Source organism: Centroberyx affinis, unplaced genomic scaffold (genome assembly GCF_046629955.1).
Source record: "Centroberyx affinis isolate AG114_WGS23_722 - 3 ecotype Tasmania unplaced genomic scaffold, CSIRO-AGI_Caff_v1 ptg001366l_1, whole genome shotgun sequence".
Classification (NCBI taxonomy): domain Eukaryota; kingdom Metazoa; phylum Chordata; class Actinopteri; order Beryciformes; family Berycidae; genus Centroberyx; species Centroberyx affinis.
The window spans coordinates 252,619-267,907 of record NW_027279853.1 but is presented as its reverse complement, the minus strand read 5'-3'; the positions used below and the strand labels follow the sequence as shown (position 1 = coordinate 267,907).

Below are 15,289 nucleotides of genomic sequence, written 5' to 3'. Positions count from 1 at the left end.
ACACACACCACACACACATCATACTTCAAAATTGTGTGTTTTTTTCATTATTTATGACCATGAGATGCTGGGGGGAAAAAAATCAGCCACACTTGATACACTTGAGAACAAGAGATAAAAAAGTAACACTTTATTCCTGTAATAATGTTTTCTTTTTATTACCTGTTCTTACTTTTGTTCTTACTTATTTTTATGACCTGTTCTAACTTTTTATTGCTGTACCCCAAGTGTGGTTAAATTGTTCCATAACCTCGGCTGACTACATGACTCCAGGACCTTGGTAGAAGTGCCAGGTTGTCATATTTCATAACATATCATATTTCTCTCCTTTAGCTCCAGAGATTTGAACCAGCATCGCACACATCCCATACACACAATTACACTCCAAATACAGTAGGGCTCTATTATACCTCCATCATACCCCTAACCACACACACTCCCACCCCAGACTGTATTTTCATGATATTTTACAGCTAGAGATAGTCAGATGTTCAGATCCTCCACCTTAGTCTACCCATTATTCTACTGGAAACAATGTTCACACAAGTCGTTTTTAGTAATCATACTATATGAATGAGGTCTAAACCTTGCACACACCCATCCTCCCCTGAATTGCACTGTATGATATATAGATTTTTCATTTTCACAATACACTCTTAGAAATCAGGGTTCCAAAAGTGTTACTCATGGAAGGGTAAGGATCTACCGAGAACCATTTGCCTCTGAAGAACCTTTTTTATTGTTTTGGTGAGAGAGCTCCTCAAGGGTTCTTTCTTAGACAGATAGTTTTTATCAAGTTCCCTTTTGATATTAAGAACACTTTTTGGAAGAAATGGTTCTTCTGGAATCCTTAGGAGGGTGAAAGAAAATCGACAGCAGAAAATTAAATCTTTATGATTTTCTATTCTATTGTCTGTTGACTTTATTCTGACAGCAAGCTGTAAATGTCAACACCAGGCATGATTTAGTAATCCAATAACAAGTTAATTATTGAAGGACATATGCACCTTCTAACACTTTTGTGAATAAAAACAAGGTGAATTTCGGCCACTTAATGGGAAATATAATGGGCTGTTTGCTCGGAAGTGGATCATGCCTAGTCCTACTAAAAACTTTATACCAATGGAGATCTCCTGTGAAAATGAAATCTTAATAGGCTTAATCCATGTTCAAGCAAACAGCCCAATGTTTATATTTAAACAAAACAACATAAGTTCACTTACACAGGGCATTTAAAGTACTAACCTTCAGCAGGAATTGAACTCTGACACTTAGTGGTGAAAATGCGGTGTTCTTGCCAACTGAGCCACACTGGCCAACTGAAGGTCACTGTGGTGGGTGAGTGTTCTGAACTTTAGCAAGCACATAAGCCAAAAAAGGTTCCCTAAATAGAAAACCACTTACTTCATTTATCACACTTGTGTTAGATGGAATTAGTAGCAAGTGAAGTTTTATCCATAAATAAAGTCACATTTTGGATTTGATTCTAGTGTTACATCACAGTGCGCTATCATGTGCCGCTGTATATATCAAGCTAACCTATCATGTTAGCTGAGTTTTAAAGTATGATGACATATTTATATAAATTGTAACTCATACAGAATTATATAATTATACTTAATACGGGTTCACACACACGCACAAACACACACTTTTCAATGTACTTGTTTGTCTCATCCACCAGCAATTTCAGTTTGAGAGAACTTTTGTCTCCTCGTCCTCACAGGTGATGACTTTTTCTAAAAGTGTCCAGGCGCCATCCCAAGACTTAAATAGCGCCTCTGGTATTCTAATTGCCTAACTGCGGCTGAATTGCGGTTGACCTCATTTGGATGACAGCTGATAGTAAATCACTTGCTAAACTGGAAACTGTTTTTTTGCGCACGCTACTGATTTGCAGGTATCTTAGTAAATACAGGGGATGTGTCAGAAGTTTCCAAAAGGTCTACAGAGTCACTTTGACTTTCTTCACCTTCTTTGTCATTGCTCAGATTTCAGAATAAAACAGATGTCTCAATAAAATTGATTTTGACTGTATTATTGGTAATTGCTACATAGATTCTGTAAAAACCATAAAGTAGTGTTGCATGGTATACCAAAATTCAGGTACTTTTTCGATACTTTTTTGTTAAAAACGGTTCGGTATTAGAATTTCCCGACGTTCGGTACTTGTTGGAGGTCAAATGTGTCTCCGGTGTAAGTGATCGAGAGGATAAAATGTATAATTTGTCTGAATCTCCACTTGGTGGCAGTACTGGCCAAGTCAGGCGTTGTACGGTCTATGGTCAGGGGACATGTGCCCGTGCATTCATCCCCATTGATACAGCGTGAGCCTCAGCTTCGATTGAGAGAGAGAAGCAATGCCTCTGCCTCAACATGTCTACTACTGGCAACGACAGCGTGTCATCTTCAGAAATAATACCTCCACACCCTGTACTGGTTAACAAAACGGGCTGCCGAAGTCTACTGTGGGACTACTTTGCCTACAGAGCCGACGCTGATGGCGAACCCATTGACATAACGAAGCCTGTATGCAAAAGGTGCTATAAAACAGTGTCGTGCAAGGGAGGAAACACTTCAGACCTCGCCAAGCACCTCAGTGACAGACACCAAGACCTCTCCAAGGAGTACAAAACATGACAGGTTAACGAATAAGCTAGCTGGCTATCCAGCTGGTAGGATGGTGATGAGCTGCTAAATTATATGAGATACGCAGCGTATCAGTAGCGTAGCGTATCAATGTCAGGCCTACCCTACTGTATCATAAATAGCATGACAAGCATATTAGAAAATGTGAGTTCCAAAACGACAAATGTATTAAGCTACAGTTATTTGGGGGTCTCATTTTGGTGCTTTTTAAAACAGTTAAATAGCTAAATAGCATAGGGCTACTAGCTACATGTCACTTCTAAACTACGGTGGCTCAATAGTGTCAGACAGAATGGCCAGTAAAAAAGGCACACTCCCACCGTAAATTTAGCGAACATAACATTGCCCATAGTGAACATAATGCCCCTGGCTAAAAAAAAAAAAATTGATTGGGTTGCTGGAGTAACGTTTAAGTAGAAATGGCCTGTTGGTAGAATCATGGTTTGTTTGGTTTTGGAACTATTCATAGAATAATACATGGACATTGTGCAGGGCAGGTCTATAATACATAATATATTAACATTTGACCCAATAAATATAACCATAGATTAGCAATTTGCCCTGATATGTATGGAATTAAAATGAAATAGTTAAGATTTCATTGTAAATGTATTTTGTACACTCTGTGGGTCTCATGGTTTTGCAACAGCATACTGTATGTCCACGTGTCTCACCGGGTCCTCTTGTTTTAATTACAGAGGTCAAGTGAAACCACCAAGCAATCAACCACAAGTCAGCCTACCATTACAACCACCCTTCAATTGACCCAAAAGTACCCCAAAGATGGGAAAGATGCCAAACGACTTAACAGGGCAGTAGCTGAATTTCTGCTTCACGAGTCTTGTGCGTGATTTGGACAAAAGGTATGTCATGCCGGGAAGAAACTACATTATGTACACTGAAATACCAAAGCTCTACCAAGAGACAAGAAGTATCCTCGCTGCACAACTGGCAGAGAAACCATTCTATGCATGCACAACAGATCTATGGACAAGCAGATCTGTAGACACCTACATGGCTGTTACCATCCAGTTTATCAGCACATCATGGGAGATGCAGTCCTGGTGTTTAGGCTGTACAGCACTGTATTATGACTACGCTGCAGAGAGCCTGACTGAAGCCTTAGAAGAAATGGTTACTGGTTACATTTGGACATGTCCCAAATGGTTGGGATCATGACAGACAATGCCAGCAACAACCGTAACGCCTTTGGAGACCTCAACTGGATCCCATGTTTTGGACATAACTTGAACCTTGTGGTAAATAAAGCCATAGACAGAGTTGCAGCATGTCTGTCCAGGCTCCGTAGAACGGTCTCAGCCTTCTCTAGGTCAAACAAACTGACAAGATCGCTGAATAAGAAACAAAAGGCACTGCAGGTAGCAGAGCACAAGCTCATTCATGATGAGCCCACCAGATGGAACTCGGCTTTCAACATGGTGGAAAGGTTCTATGAGCAGCAGCAAGCAGTCTGTGCAGTCCTGGTGGAGAACCGCAATGCCCAAAGACACAGACATCACCATCTTGGAAACAGTGAGGGATGTTCTAGCTCCTCTGAGTGCCTTCACAGATGTTTTGAATGGAGAGAAAGATCCAACTCTCTCCTCTGTCCTGCCTCTACTATGGAAGATCTAGTCCTGTCTAGCAGACAAAGATTCTGACACCACACTAACATGTGACATGAAAAGAAAGATAAGACATGACAATAAGAGGAGATATGAAGATCCTAGGCTACAACTTGTGCTCAACACGGCAACATATCTTGATCCAAGGTTTAAGATGACATTTGTAGCAATGGAAAAGGAGGTGAATGATGAGCTCCTTCAGGGAGCTCTCACGGCTGACCTCCCTAGAGGAGAACATGGAGCAGAACATGATCAGGAGGAGCAAGAAGATTCAGTGGTACAACAACAACCAATGGAGAAGAAGAAAAAAACAGACCTGAAAAGCTTTCTGGCCAGCATAATGTTGGAAAAGAGGGGGACAACAGTACAACCTCAGAGAGTGGACCTCGAAAAGACCCCCACTGAAAGACTCATGAATGAATTTGACATCTACAGCCAAATTAAAGAGATAAGTGCAGTAGAAGACCCACTTTCCTGGTGGAAAGATCATGAAAAGAGCCTGTCCATCCTTATATATTTTGCGAAAAGATATATGTGCATTGCAGCTTCCAGTTGTGCCTCAGAATGCGTTTTCAGCACCTCTGGCATCATTGTCAGTCCCAGGCGCATAAGGCTGACAGAGGAGCATGTGGACACGCTTGTATTCCTGGCCAAGAACCTAAAACAGGCAAAGGACCTGTCTCAAACAGACTGATATCACAGGATACTGTGAAGAGTGCAATGTGCATGCCTACTTGAAACTGAAAGTGTTCTAATTTGGAAATATTTTATTATAGAAAGATGCTGTATTCTGTTCTTAAAATGTTTTATATTTTTTGAAAGATTATTTTGTTTCAAATTGTTTTATTTTTTAAATATATTTCATATATATTTTTTCAGTTTAATATGGCGTTGTTCTAACTAACACCCGAGACATTTCAAAAGGAGACTAACCAGGTCCTTCAATCTCACAGTGTTACAAGGTTGTTAATAAACTGTGAATTTGAAAATGTGATCAACCCTTGTGGACATTCTGTTTCTGATCTATTAGGTATCAAGTATCGAATCAGTATCATTTCAGTTTCAAGTATCGTTTTGGTATCGAGTACCGTGATACTAAACTTGGTATTGGTATCAAAGTCAAAATGTTGGTATCGTGACAACACTACCATAACGTATGAAAGGGATATTGACAGAACCCCATATAAAGGTTCAAAAAGGAACCTGTATAACATAAAAGGATATAGGTAGAACCCTCTGGAAGGGTTCCGAGAGGAACTTAGAGAATATTAAAGAATATGAAAGTTCCAAGTGGAACTCTAAAATAAACAAGGTTCTGTGCAGAACTACCTGGATATGTTCTAGGTATAACCCCATAATAGGTAAAGGTTCTCTAATGAACCACGAGGGATGGTGCTTGTTAGAATCTCAAGAATATGTGAGGGTTCTTTGCTGAACCCTTCTTAAGAGGGTTCCAGATGTAACCACTTACTTTGAGTTCTATGTGGAACCATTTAATAAGGGTTCTAGATCATGATCTAGATCAAGTCTAACCTTCCAAAACAGTTCCACCTAGAGCCCAAAAGGGTTTTCCTAACCCATTGGGTAGAACAATAATAACAGTTGTATATGACTCACCAGATGGTTGGTGGTTCGGATCCCTCTACTTCCAGGTAGTCATATTTCTCCTCCGTCTGGAAGTCTGTAAAGACGACAGAGATGGTGTCTCCAGGTTCGGCCAATAGGATCCATGTACAGTCGGCCTGGTTACCATAGTTGCCGGGGTAACCGGGACTGGTCACCACCCCACTGCCGCCCCTCACAGTGCCCCCACATGTGTCCTCAGCTGTCAATCAAATCAGAATGACAAATAGAAAACCTGGGTTAGGGAGAGGAGGAGGGACCGAGGGGCGGACTTTTTTTATTGAATTTTGTTGCTTTTGCATGTTTTCTTTTGATTTTCACAGGTATTTGAGACCAGGGTGGTCAATTAACAAATGCTTCAATCAAGTCAATTAACCCAGTATTCAATTAGCAATTAAGAACAAATTCTTAATTGTTATAGGATTATTTCTCAACCAATCAAATAGATTAGAAGTCAGCCAGCCCAACGCCCCACCTCTCTCTCTCTCTATGAGGTTTAATTTTGGTATATTGTTGTCTTTGCTCTTAACAGATGTTATTTTTTTGGCTTCATTGTTAGCAATGGAAGTCTTTCTCAAGTCATATTAAGTATCTATAAGTCAGCTAACCATATTGTGAAAATATGGAGCGCTTAAGTTTTATTTAGTATATATGAAATATAGCATATGCATGGTAATATGCATATACATGAAGTGTTCTTAATTTGCAGACTATTAAATTCTCCTCTGCCTTTCAGCCAGTAGGATTCATAGATCCAGGGTTTTTCTTTTAGCCAATTAGAATAAGGGGTGGGGTTTAGAGGCCAGGCTGTAATTCCTGTCACAATCAGAGCTGCCATCCTCTCCTCCAAAGTTAAGCTTCCCTCCAATCACAGAGCTCCGCTCTCTTCTCCTCCAATCACCTCCAAGGAACTCTAGATTTTACTACGTCCCAATTAGCTGGTTTTAGTGTCAGTTTATTAATTATTCCTCAATTGGTTTGGAAACATCAGGACCAGATGTGATGGTAGATATCTGTAATTTTCTGTATTTATCGCTCACATCTGATTGATAACACTATTGATAATTGATAGTAATACTGATTACTGTATAACAGATAAAGACACATGGATTGCGCTGTGCACACGGCATAAATTATACACATATAATTTATACAGATACGCTCACAGAGAAAAACATACTACATTGGACCTTGTTGCGTCACTGGGGAATTGGTTTTGTTTTCAAGTTATTCAAGAGGACTGTGTTCAATTCACTTCATATCCTTCTCTTTTCTTTTAACTGACTTTAAAGTAGATAATCTTCAAATTTGAAATACTGAAGTGAGGCTTTTCTATCCAATCTCTCTCTCTCTCTCTCTCTCTCTCTCTCTCTCTCTCTCTCTATATATATATATATATATATATAGAGAGAGAGTTCCATAATTTTAATAATCATTATAGTAATCATTATAGTATATCTATCTATCTATATATATATATATATATATATATATATATATATAGATAGATAGATAGATAGATATACTATAATGATTATTAAAATTATTATTATTATTAATGATATAACTTTAATTTTTTTTTTAAAAAAGAACGCCCTATTGTTATACCAGTTTGTTTACATTTTGAATAGCATTAATCTGAAAGTGAATTGAGCTCAGTCCACATATCCACTACCCCAGTGATGAAAGATACAATGTTGAACCTTTTTTTCTGAGAGCGTACAAGTCCAACTGTAAACATGGTATAAATTATACCTGTATAATTTATAGTCATACATAAAAGAGGCAATACTGTATGTAACACACTCTTAAAGCGGATATATAATTTTCTACAAACCACTGAGTGCATTTTGGGATGACACATGATTTGTATTACTCTACAACACATCATGTGTTAATAGCATCAACATTTGTTATGGAAATAAAGTGTTGAAAAGTAACAGCAGATGTGTATCCCAAACTGCACTCACTGATAAGCTGAAAAAGACACATCCTTTTTAAGAGTGTAGACAGGCACTGTCAGGTATACATGCACATCCGTTGGGGCTCGCCCAGGTGGCGCTTCCATAGGAGATGCATGTACAGATGACAGAGAGAGGGGAGGGACCAAGCCAGACTCCACCCACAGTGGGGGTCAAGAGAATAACTGTGGTCCACAACTCACTTAGAGCAACAAACAACCAATAGAAATGAGTAGAAACAAGTAGCAAAGGATATTAGAGATCGGAAGGGACAGAGTGAAGTGAGTAGAGACAGGAGACAAGTAGAAATGAACAGAAAAAAAGTAACGGGTGACTAGAAATAGATAGGAACAAATAGAAATGGAGGAACTCGATCGAAACGAGAAAAAGAGAACTAGATTGAAATAGACAGAGAAGGGTTGGTGCAAATTGTATCGGAGAGGAAACAAGAGAAACAGGATGAAACAAAATAAGTAGAATGAATTCAAACTGATACAATCTGAGTCAGGCTGTGCTTTTTTTCAATAGATCAGTGCATGCAGTTGGGGACGATGCATGTGCTGCGCTACTTTCCAAGATAAATGTCTTTATAGGAATACATATTGTGTCAGTGTGCTATTGACACACGCCAACGTACATCACATGTTGTGCATTGTCCCAAACTACACACTCTGATGTATTGAAAATTGAAAAAGAGACAAATTCATTACTCAACCATTAGCAATTCATTGATGTAAACAGAGAGTAAAATATAACATTGAGACAGACAGACTGACAGACAGAGACAGACAGACAGACAGACAGTCAGTAAGGCGGCTATCCAGCCAGCCAGCTAGACAGACAGACAGACAGACATTGGCAGACAAACCATTCAGTTGGCGAGAGAGACAGACATTCATTCCATAGCTAGACAGAGAGAGATGTGTGCAATTGACCCAACACTCTGAACCAAGGCCTGCTGAGACCCCATCAACTTTACAGGAGAGCCATGTTGCAACAGTGTGTGTGTGTGTGTGTGTGTGTGCGCTCACATGTGCATGCATTGTGCGTGTGCGTATGTGTCCACACCATGGGAGACAGTGCTGCTTGCAGGATGACAGCTGTCACAGGTTCATCATGACAACAGGAGGTCCACAGGCACTGGCACACACACACACACACGCACACACAAAACCCCTCCAGTCTATTGATGTGACAGTGACAGGTGACAGACAGGTGGAAAGGCCCTCAAGGTGGAGTGATGGCTTTTATTAAAAAAAGAAAGGATTATTAAACAAGTGAGTATTCCAGCCTTCTTATGTGCAGTGGACCTTTGGTGAATTTGACATTATGATGGTGTAGCATTAGCAGCCTTCAGCCACGGTTTGCCCTGACCCGTTACTTCTCAAACTCTGCACCTCGGTCCACTGTGGACAGTGCATTCTAGCATAAAAATTCTTTATTTGTATCATTAGTTTGAATATAAGCAGGTTTGAATTTTTATGTAAATGGTTCCCTTGCCTGGACCAAAAGTTTGTAGGAAATGGGAAAGGCGTGTGTGGACCCTATGTGATAATTCTAGATGACACATGATGCAATTAGGATCCTCACTAATTGCATTGTGTGTCATCTAGTAATGCCGTACAGAGACTGCATCACAGGCAGCGGCTCAAATAAAAAGTGACAATCATAGCGTCTGCACAGGGGGAGAGTAATATGTCTAGATATACCTATACATAAATTAAATTCTGTGTGTAATGTACATGCATTGGATTTGACATGGGATTACTGCATGCTGTGGGTGGTAATTTTGCAGATTACCAGTTGTCAACAACTCTGTCCTGTTACAAGGCCAGTAATGAGACCTGCAGTAAGTACAGACAGCTCACTCCTGCCTCCTGTCTCCACCTCTTCACTTTCTGATCACTGTATGGTCCCATCTCTTCCCTATCTGTCTCAGCTACAGTACATGTTTAACTGAATATGTCACTTGTAACACAATATTCTTAACAGTCAATTAGTTTCCTTATTATCAGCGGCTCACAGTGCAAGCTGTGAAGTCCTATTGTAATTGAATTATCTTCTCTGTCATATTTCAAGTATAGCTTGCTTTCTGCTAAATTGTATAGTATAAAATACATTATTGTTATTGTTTTCATGTTAATGTTATTGTCAAATGCATTTTTCTCATTTTGGAATACCTCACCATCTGAACTGAACTGGAGCCCCGGAATTGCATTATACTGTATATGACTCAGAACTGATTAGCTTATAGCAGAGACATTTAAATCTGATCAACATTTAAATTAATCTGTGGCTGAGGACTAGTGATAGTTTGCGAACACTGAGCCCATCGCAGCCACAGCAAGCCTTAGATCATTCCATGAATTGAGTTTTGTTGAGATATCCTCCATTTTGTGTGAAACCTGCTGTTACAAAAATCATTGTTAGTGTGAAAAAACTGTAAAGAAATTATGGTAATAAACACAGTACTGTAGGTGCCCCCCACCCAAAAAAATGCAGTCCCCCTCTGGGCTAATCAGTAACACAAATATGTGAACATGTTTTGGCCTGTAATTGTAGCACCCTCCATGGGCTAATCAGTGTAATTTGGAAAAGGCAGTGGTGAGATGCATAATTTCCCAAGTTTCATAAAAATTCGATCAGCGGTGTCTGAGATATCACAAGTAATGGACAGACAAACAAGCTGACAAACAAATGGAAGGTGACGATTCATAATTCCCCCCACCCCCAAATTCATCCTGGGGTACAACTGGAGAAAACCTATAGGTAAGTGAGGGCTTTGCTATCTGGCTGCTCTGCTCTGCTCGGCTCTCTGTTCTCTGCTCTTATTTCAGATGGCAACCTGGGGAGGCTGAACTCATGCTCATGCCCTAACGCAGTGACCCGCAGGAGGAGGGAAAGCGTGTGTGTGGAGGGTGTTATGCGTGTTAGTTTGGGTGTGAGTCTCTCTCTCTCTGCGTGTGTGTGTGTGTGTGTGAGAGAGAGAGAGAGAAAGAAAGAGAGGGGTAGTGTTGGCCATGTTGCCTTCACTTCTTATCAGATCAGTGAGCTAGTGTTGCCCTTTTCTTTGCCTTTCCCTCCCTCTGCCTCTCTCTAGTTGTTGTTGAAGCACTATCTTTCTTTTCTTCCCTGCTGTTGTCTCCTCTCTCTCTGTGCGATTTCCCTCCCCTCCTCTGCCTCTTTATTATTATTATTATTATCATAAAACAGCCCATCCCCACCTCTTCTCTCATCTTTGCCCCTTACCCTCTCCCTCTCTCTCTTCCACTCTGCATGCCTCCTTCTCTCTCTCCCTCCCTCCTTATTCAATCCCTCGCCTCTCACCCTCCATCCCTCCCTCCCCATCTCACCCTCCCTCCCTCCCTCGTTTTCTCTCATGGCCCTGGGTGCTTTGATCACTCGTTCTTAGCCTCCTTATCCCCCCTCCCTCTCTCCCATCCGTTCATCCCCTCTTCCCCACTGTGCTGTCATCAATATCGCAGTCATCTGAGGATTCCTTCTTTATCCCTCTCTGTCTCGCTGTGTCTTTCTTTAAGATCTTACTCTCTCTTCTGCATCTCCCTCTCTCTCTCTCTCTCTCTCTCTCTCTCTCTCTCTCTCTCTCTCTCTCTCTCTCCTCTCTCTCTGTCTCGCTCTCTTTCTCTCTGCTGATTGATTTTATGTTTAATGGTTTTTCTGGCCTCATCTCTTTCTCTCCTCTCTTTTCCACTCATCCATACTTCTCTCCTTCACTCCCTATTTCCTTCCCTCTGTCCCATAACTCCATCCCTTTCCTGCATGCCTGTGATAGGCAGATCGCTATCACATTCACACGCACACGTGCACTCTCTCTCTCTCTCTCTCTCTCTCTCTCTCACACACACACACACACACACGCATAGACTTCAATCACAGAAGGCCCAGTGTGCTGTCAGCCTCTAAGGATTATGGGCCATCTACATCATCCTCTGCTCTCCTCTGTCTCCAGGCTGTATCCATCCATCCCTTCTGCTCTCCTATCTACATCGACCCACCCATCCATCAACCTCTTGCCCCCCATATACTGTAAACCCATATACATACAGCCCTCTTTCTCCCTCATCCCTCCCTCTATCCCTCCGTCTACCTGCCATGAATGAGTGAATAGACGGGAGGACTGTTAAACGCGTGCACACCAATGGCCCATGCACATATTGGCAATGAATTTCCTCATGGTACACTGGTCCAGGGCATTACTGGACACTTATCACGCCTCCTCTGCAGCTGCACTGTAAGCCATGCTGCCCGAATGCACTTGCGGTTTCAATGTGACTTTTATCATCCAATCACGCCAGGATGCATTAAGTGACAGTTCTGGATGCATAAAAAATCGGACCTTGCTGACGTTGCGATCAGATCTTCACAATAAGTAATGGGAGTGGTCAGCCTCGCATTGGTAACGGTATTTGACGTCATTTGGATTAAACCCAGCCACAATGCGAACACAAGCAACATAAAGAGAGAGGTGTATACTGGAAAATTGTCATGCAGTTTATCATCTTTATTTTGTCATAAATACTGTTCCTTTTATCTGATTGGCATAAGGCTTCATGACATCCTCAAGACAAATACAAAAAAATAGTGGTCACCCCGTTTGTTGAATTTGTGTTTTTGTTTTGAATGAGACCTGAGACACCAGGTGAATGTAATCAACTACCAGGTAGAGTAGAAAACCAGCAGCGCTCTGGTACTCAAGGACCAGGATTGAGAACCACTGACATAATGAATATAGAAAGTTAAGTTAAGTTAAGTTAAGCATAACAGACATTTTCAGGGCAAGTGTACACATACAGAGATGTGATCTACATGCAATCGGGTCTTTAAGATCACATCTCAAATATTGCATTGAAATGCCATGAGCACCAATAGTGACTAAATGCATATGTAGAGTGAAATGTATTGGCTGCAGTCTTAAGTATACCCTGTACTCCCCTTTTACACTGTAATATTTTTGAGACACCCCATTTTCAGGTGGAGACGTGTGGTATTCTGCTACATAACAAATCTCTATTAAGTGTTAGGGAAAACACCATTTCTGTTGTTGTAATCACACGGAGAGCAAAACAACAGTTACAAAGTTAATAGAACATTTAGGATCTTGCCATGCTGAAGGTCTCGGTTTTATTCTTGTTTTAACTGCTCTGTACATTTCCCCATTTGTTTCTGTATTCAGTTTCCTTCTATAAAGAGTAGGATCACTCTTTGCCTTCAGAAATGCTTCAATCCTCCTTGTAATGCTGTCATACAAGTTCTGTGAGTATTGGGATGTTGGGCCATTCTTCAAGAAGAAAGGTCTCTGGTTCTTTGGGGGTGGAAGGAGGTGGAAATGTACATCCAAAACTTCCCATAAAGGTTCAGTGATGTTTAGATCTGGTGATTGGGGAGGCGATGGGAGATGTTTGCCTTCAGCTGAAATCACTCTTGGATCTATTTAGTAGTGTGTATGGAATATGACGCATCATGAAAGAACAGTGTTTGCACCATCTGGTCTTGTAAAATCGCTCCATATTCTTTGGCAGTTATACGACCATGCAACAGACATTGCTGGTTAAAGGCATCCTTCATTTTTCAAATGTCAACCCATCTGGATGTAAGAAAAAGGGTAAAAGATGACTCTTTAGACTGCATTATTTTTTTTTCACATAGCTGCAGGTTTTATCCTCCTCACACCAGGAATGCGTAGTTGTGTGTTGGCAGCCCTGCCATAAATACCAGCTTTGTGAAGCTCATGGTGTACATTTTTGTTAAGACTGTGTCACAGAGATGTTGATTCAATTCTGTGGTTATTTTTGAGGCTGCAGTTTTGTGGTGTTTAGCATCTATCCTGTTAAGCTTCCTTCTATCCCTGTCGGTGAGCTTTGACTTGCATCCACTGTTCCTCTTTGCCAGTGCAGTTTGTCTGTGTTCACCATATGTTGTCATAATTTTTTAGGATGTTCCCCTTGCCGGATTAAATTATTTTGCAGTATTTGTGACTGATGCATCTGCAATTCAGGTACCGACAATTAGGTCTCTTAGGATCTCTGGTGCCTCATGTTGCTTTGAAAACTCACTCTAAAAGTGATGATCTTTTAAAGCTGACACATACTGGTAATTGGCATTCAGCTTAATATGACTCGCCTCTGTAGCTGCCTTTGTAATTGTGATTTAGTGACTTCAAAGTTAGGATTTTGCATATGGTGTTTCCGTTATTTTTCCACCCCCTGTGTATTATATTTTTCTATCTCTTTTTTAGACCGTGTTGGAAGCACTTTGGTTGCTCTCCTCTGCTAGCCAGGAATACATTTAGATAAACAGGCTGATAACATGTAGAACATATGCACCCAAAACACACACTTGTACACACCCACGCATCCCAACACATACACACACACACACACACACACACACACACACACACACACACACACACACAGTGACAGTGTCAGTAACCAGGCTGACCTTCAGCTCCTCCCACCATCTGTCCACAAATCAAAGAACAGATGCTGTCTGCCAGTCAACTAACAGCCCAACATTTAAACCAATTAGGGCAGAAGAGTGATATAATGGAAGATCACCAGAAGGAGACAGAAAGAGAGAAGCCATAGATTGATATCATGATGATTCTTCTTACAGTAAGCCTGTCCAATGGACTTATATTTAGATTGCTGGTAACAGACTACAGTAATATAAGATATGGCTAATATAATATTGTGATTACTCTCACCCCATTATTGATATAATCCCAATTCTGATTCTATCAGAGAGTGAAAACATAAGACAATACCACAGCTATTCCAGATTATGTTTTTCTGTTGTTATCACAGAACCAAGTTAATCAACCAGTACAATAATGTTAATGTGATACTTCATTGATCCTGCTAGGGAAATTATCTTCTCTCTTGCCCTGCTCCACAGTGAGGTCAGAGGTCAGATACAGAACAGCACCCTGGAGCTGGTAGGGATTCAGTGTCTTGCTCAAGGACACTTCAGCAGCGTTAAGAGCTTCAGGTTGAAGGACTGTGTCCCTACTCACTATGCCACCCTGCTGCCTCAACAGGATGAAAGTTAAACTGTAAAACACGCAGTTAGATGAAAGGAGGGGATCAGAGGAAGTCAAGAGTTTTTAAACTAAATGACAGGTAAAAGAAGAAGGAAAAGGAAAAGAAAAAAGAGAGGCATAAAGGATAACAAGTTGAGAGCAAAGGAGAGGCAAGGGGAGAAGAAAAGAAAGAGATTTTCTCTCTCTCTCTCTCTCTCTCTCTCTCTCTCTCTCTCTCTCTCTCTCTCTCTCTCTGACTCCAGAGCAGTATTGAGACGGATGAGTCTGGCGTTCCTGTTTTCTCATTTGGTCATTAAACAGAGTTTCTAAATTATCAACCGTGTCGACAAACTCCTAAAGTTGTGATTTATAAACCTTACCCCTCATTC

At 40.8% G+C, this 15,289-nt stretch overlaps 1 protein-coding gene across 1 annotated transcript in view; it reads right to left on the bottom strand.

Moving 5' to 3' along the window:
- The window catches only part of LOC139649507 (CUB and sushi domain-containing protein 3-like), a gene marked incomplete at its 3' end in the record, with an annotated part of 287,088 nt that overhangs the window by 25,083 nt on the left and 246,716 nt on the right, over positions 1 to 15,289 (bottom strand). The window contains exon 5 of the mRNA XM_071525930.1: positions 5,892 to 6,099. Coding sequence (XP_071382031.1) covers positions 5,892 to 6,099 — 208 coding nt within the window. The remainder of the gene's footprint in view (positions 1 to 5,891; positions 6,100 to 15,289) is intronic.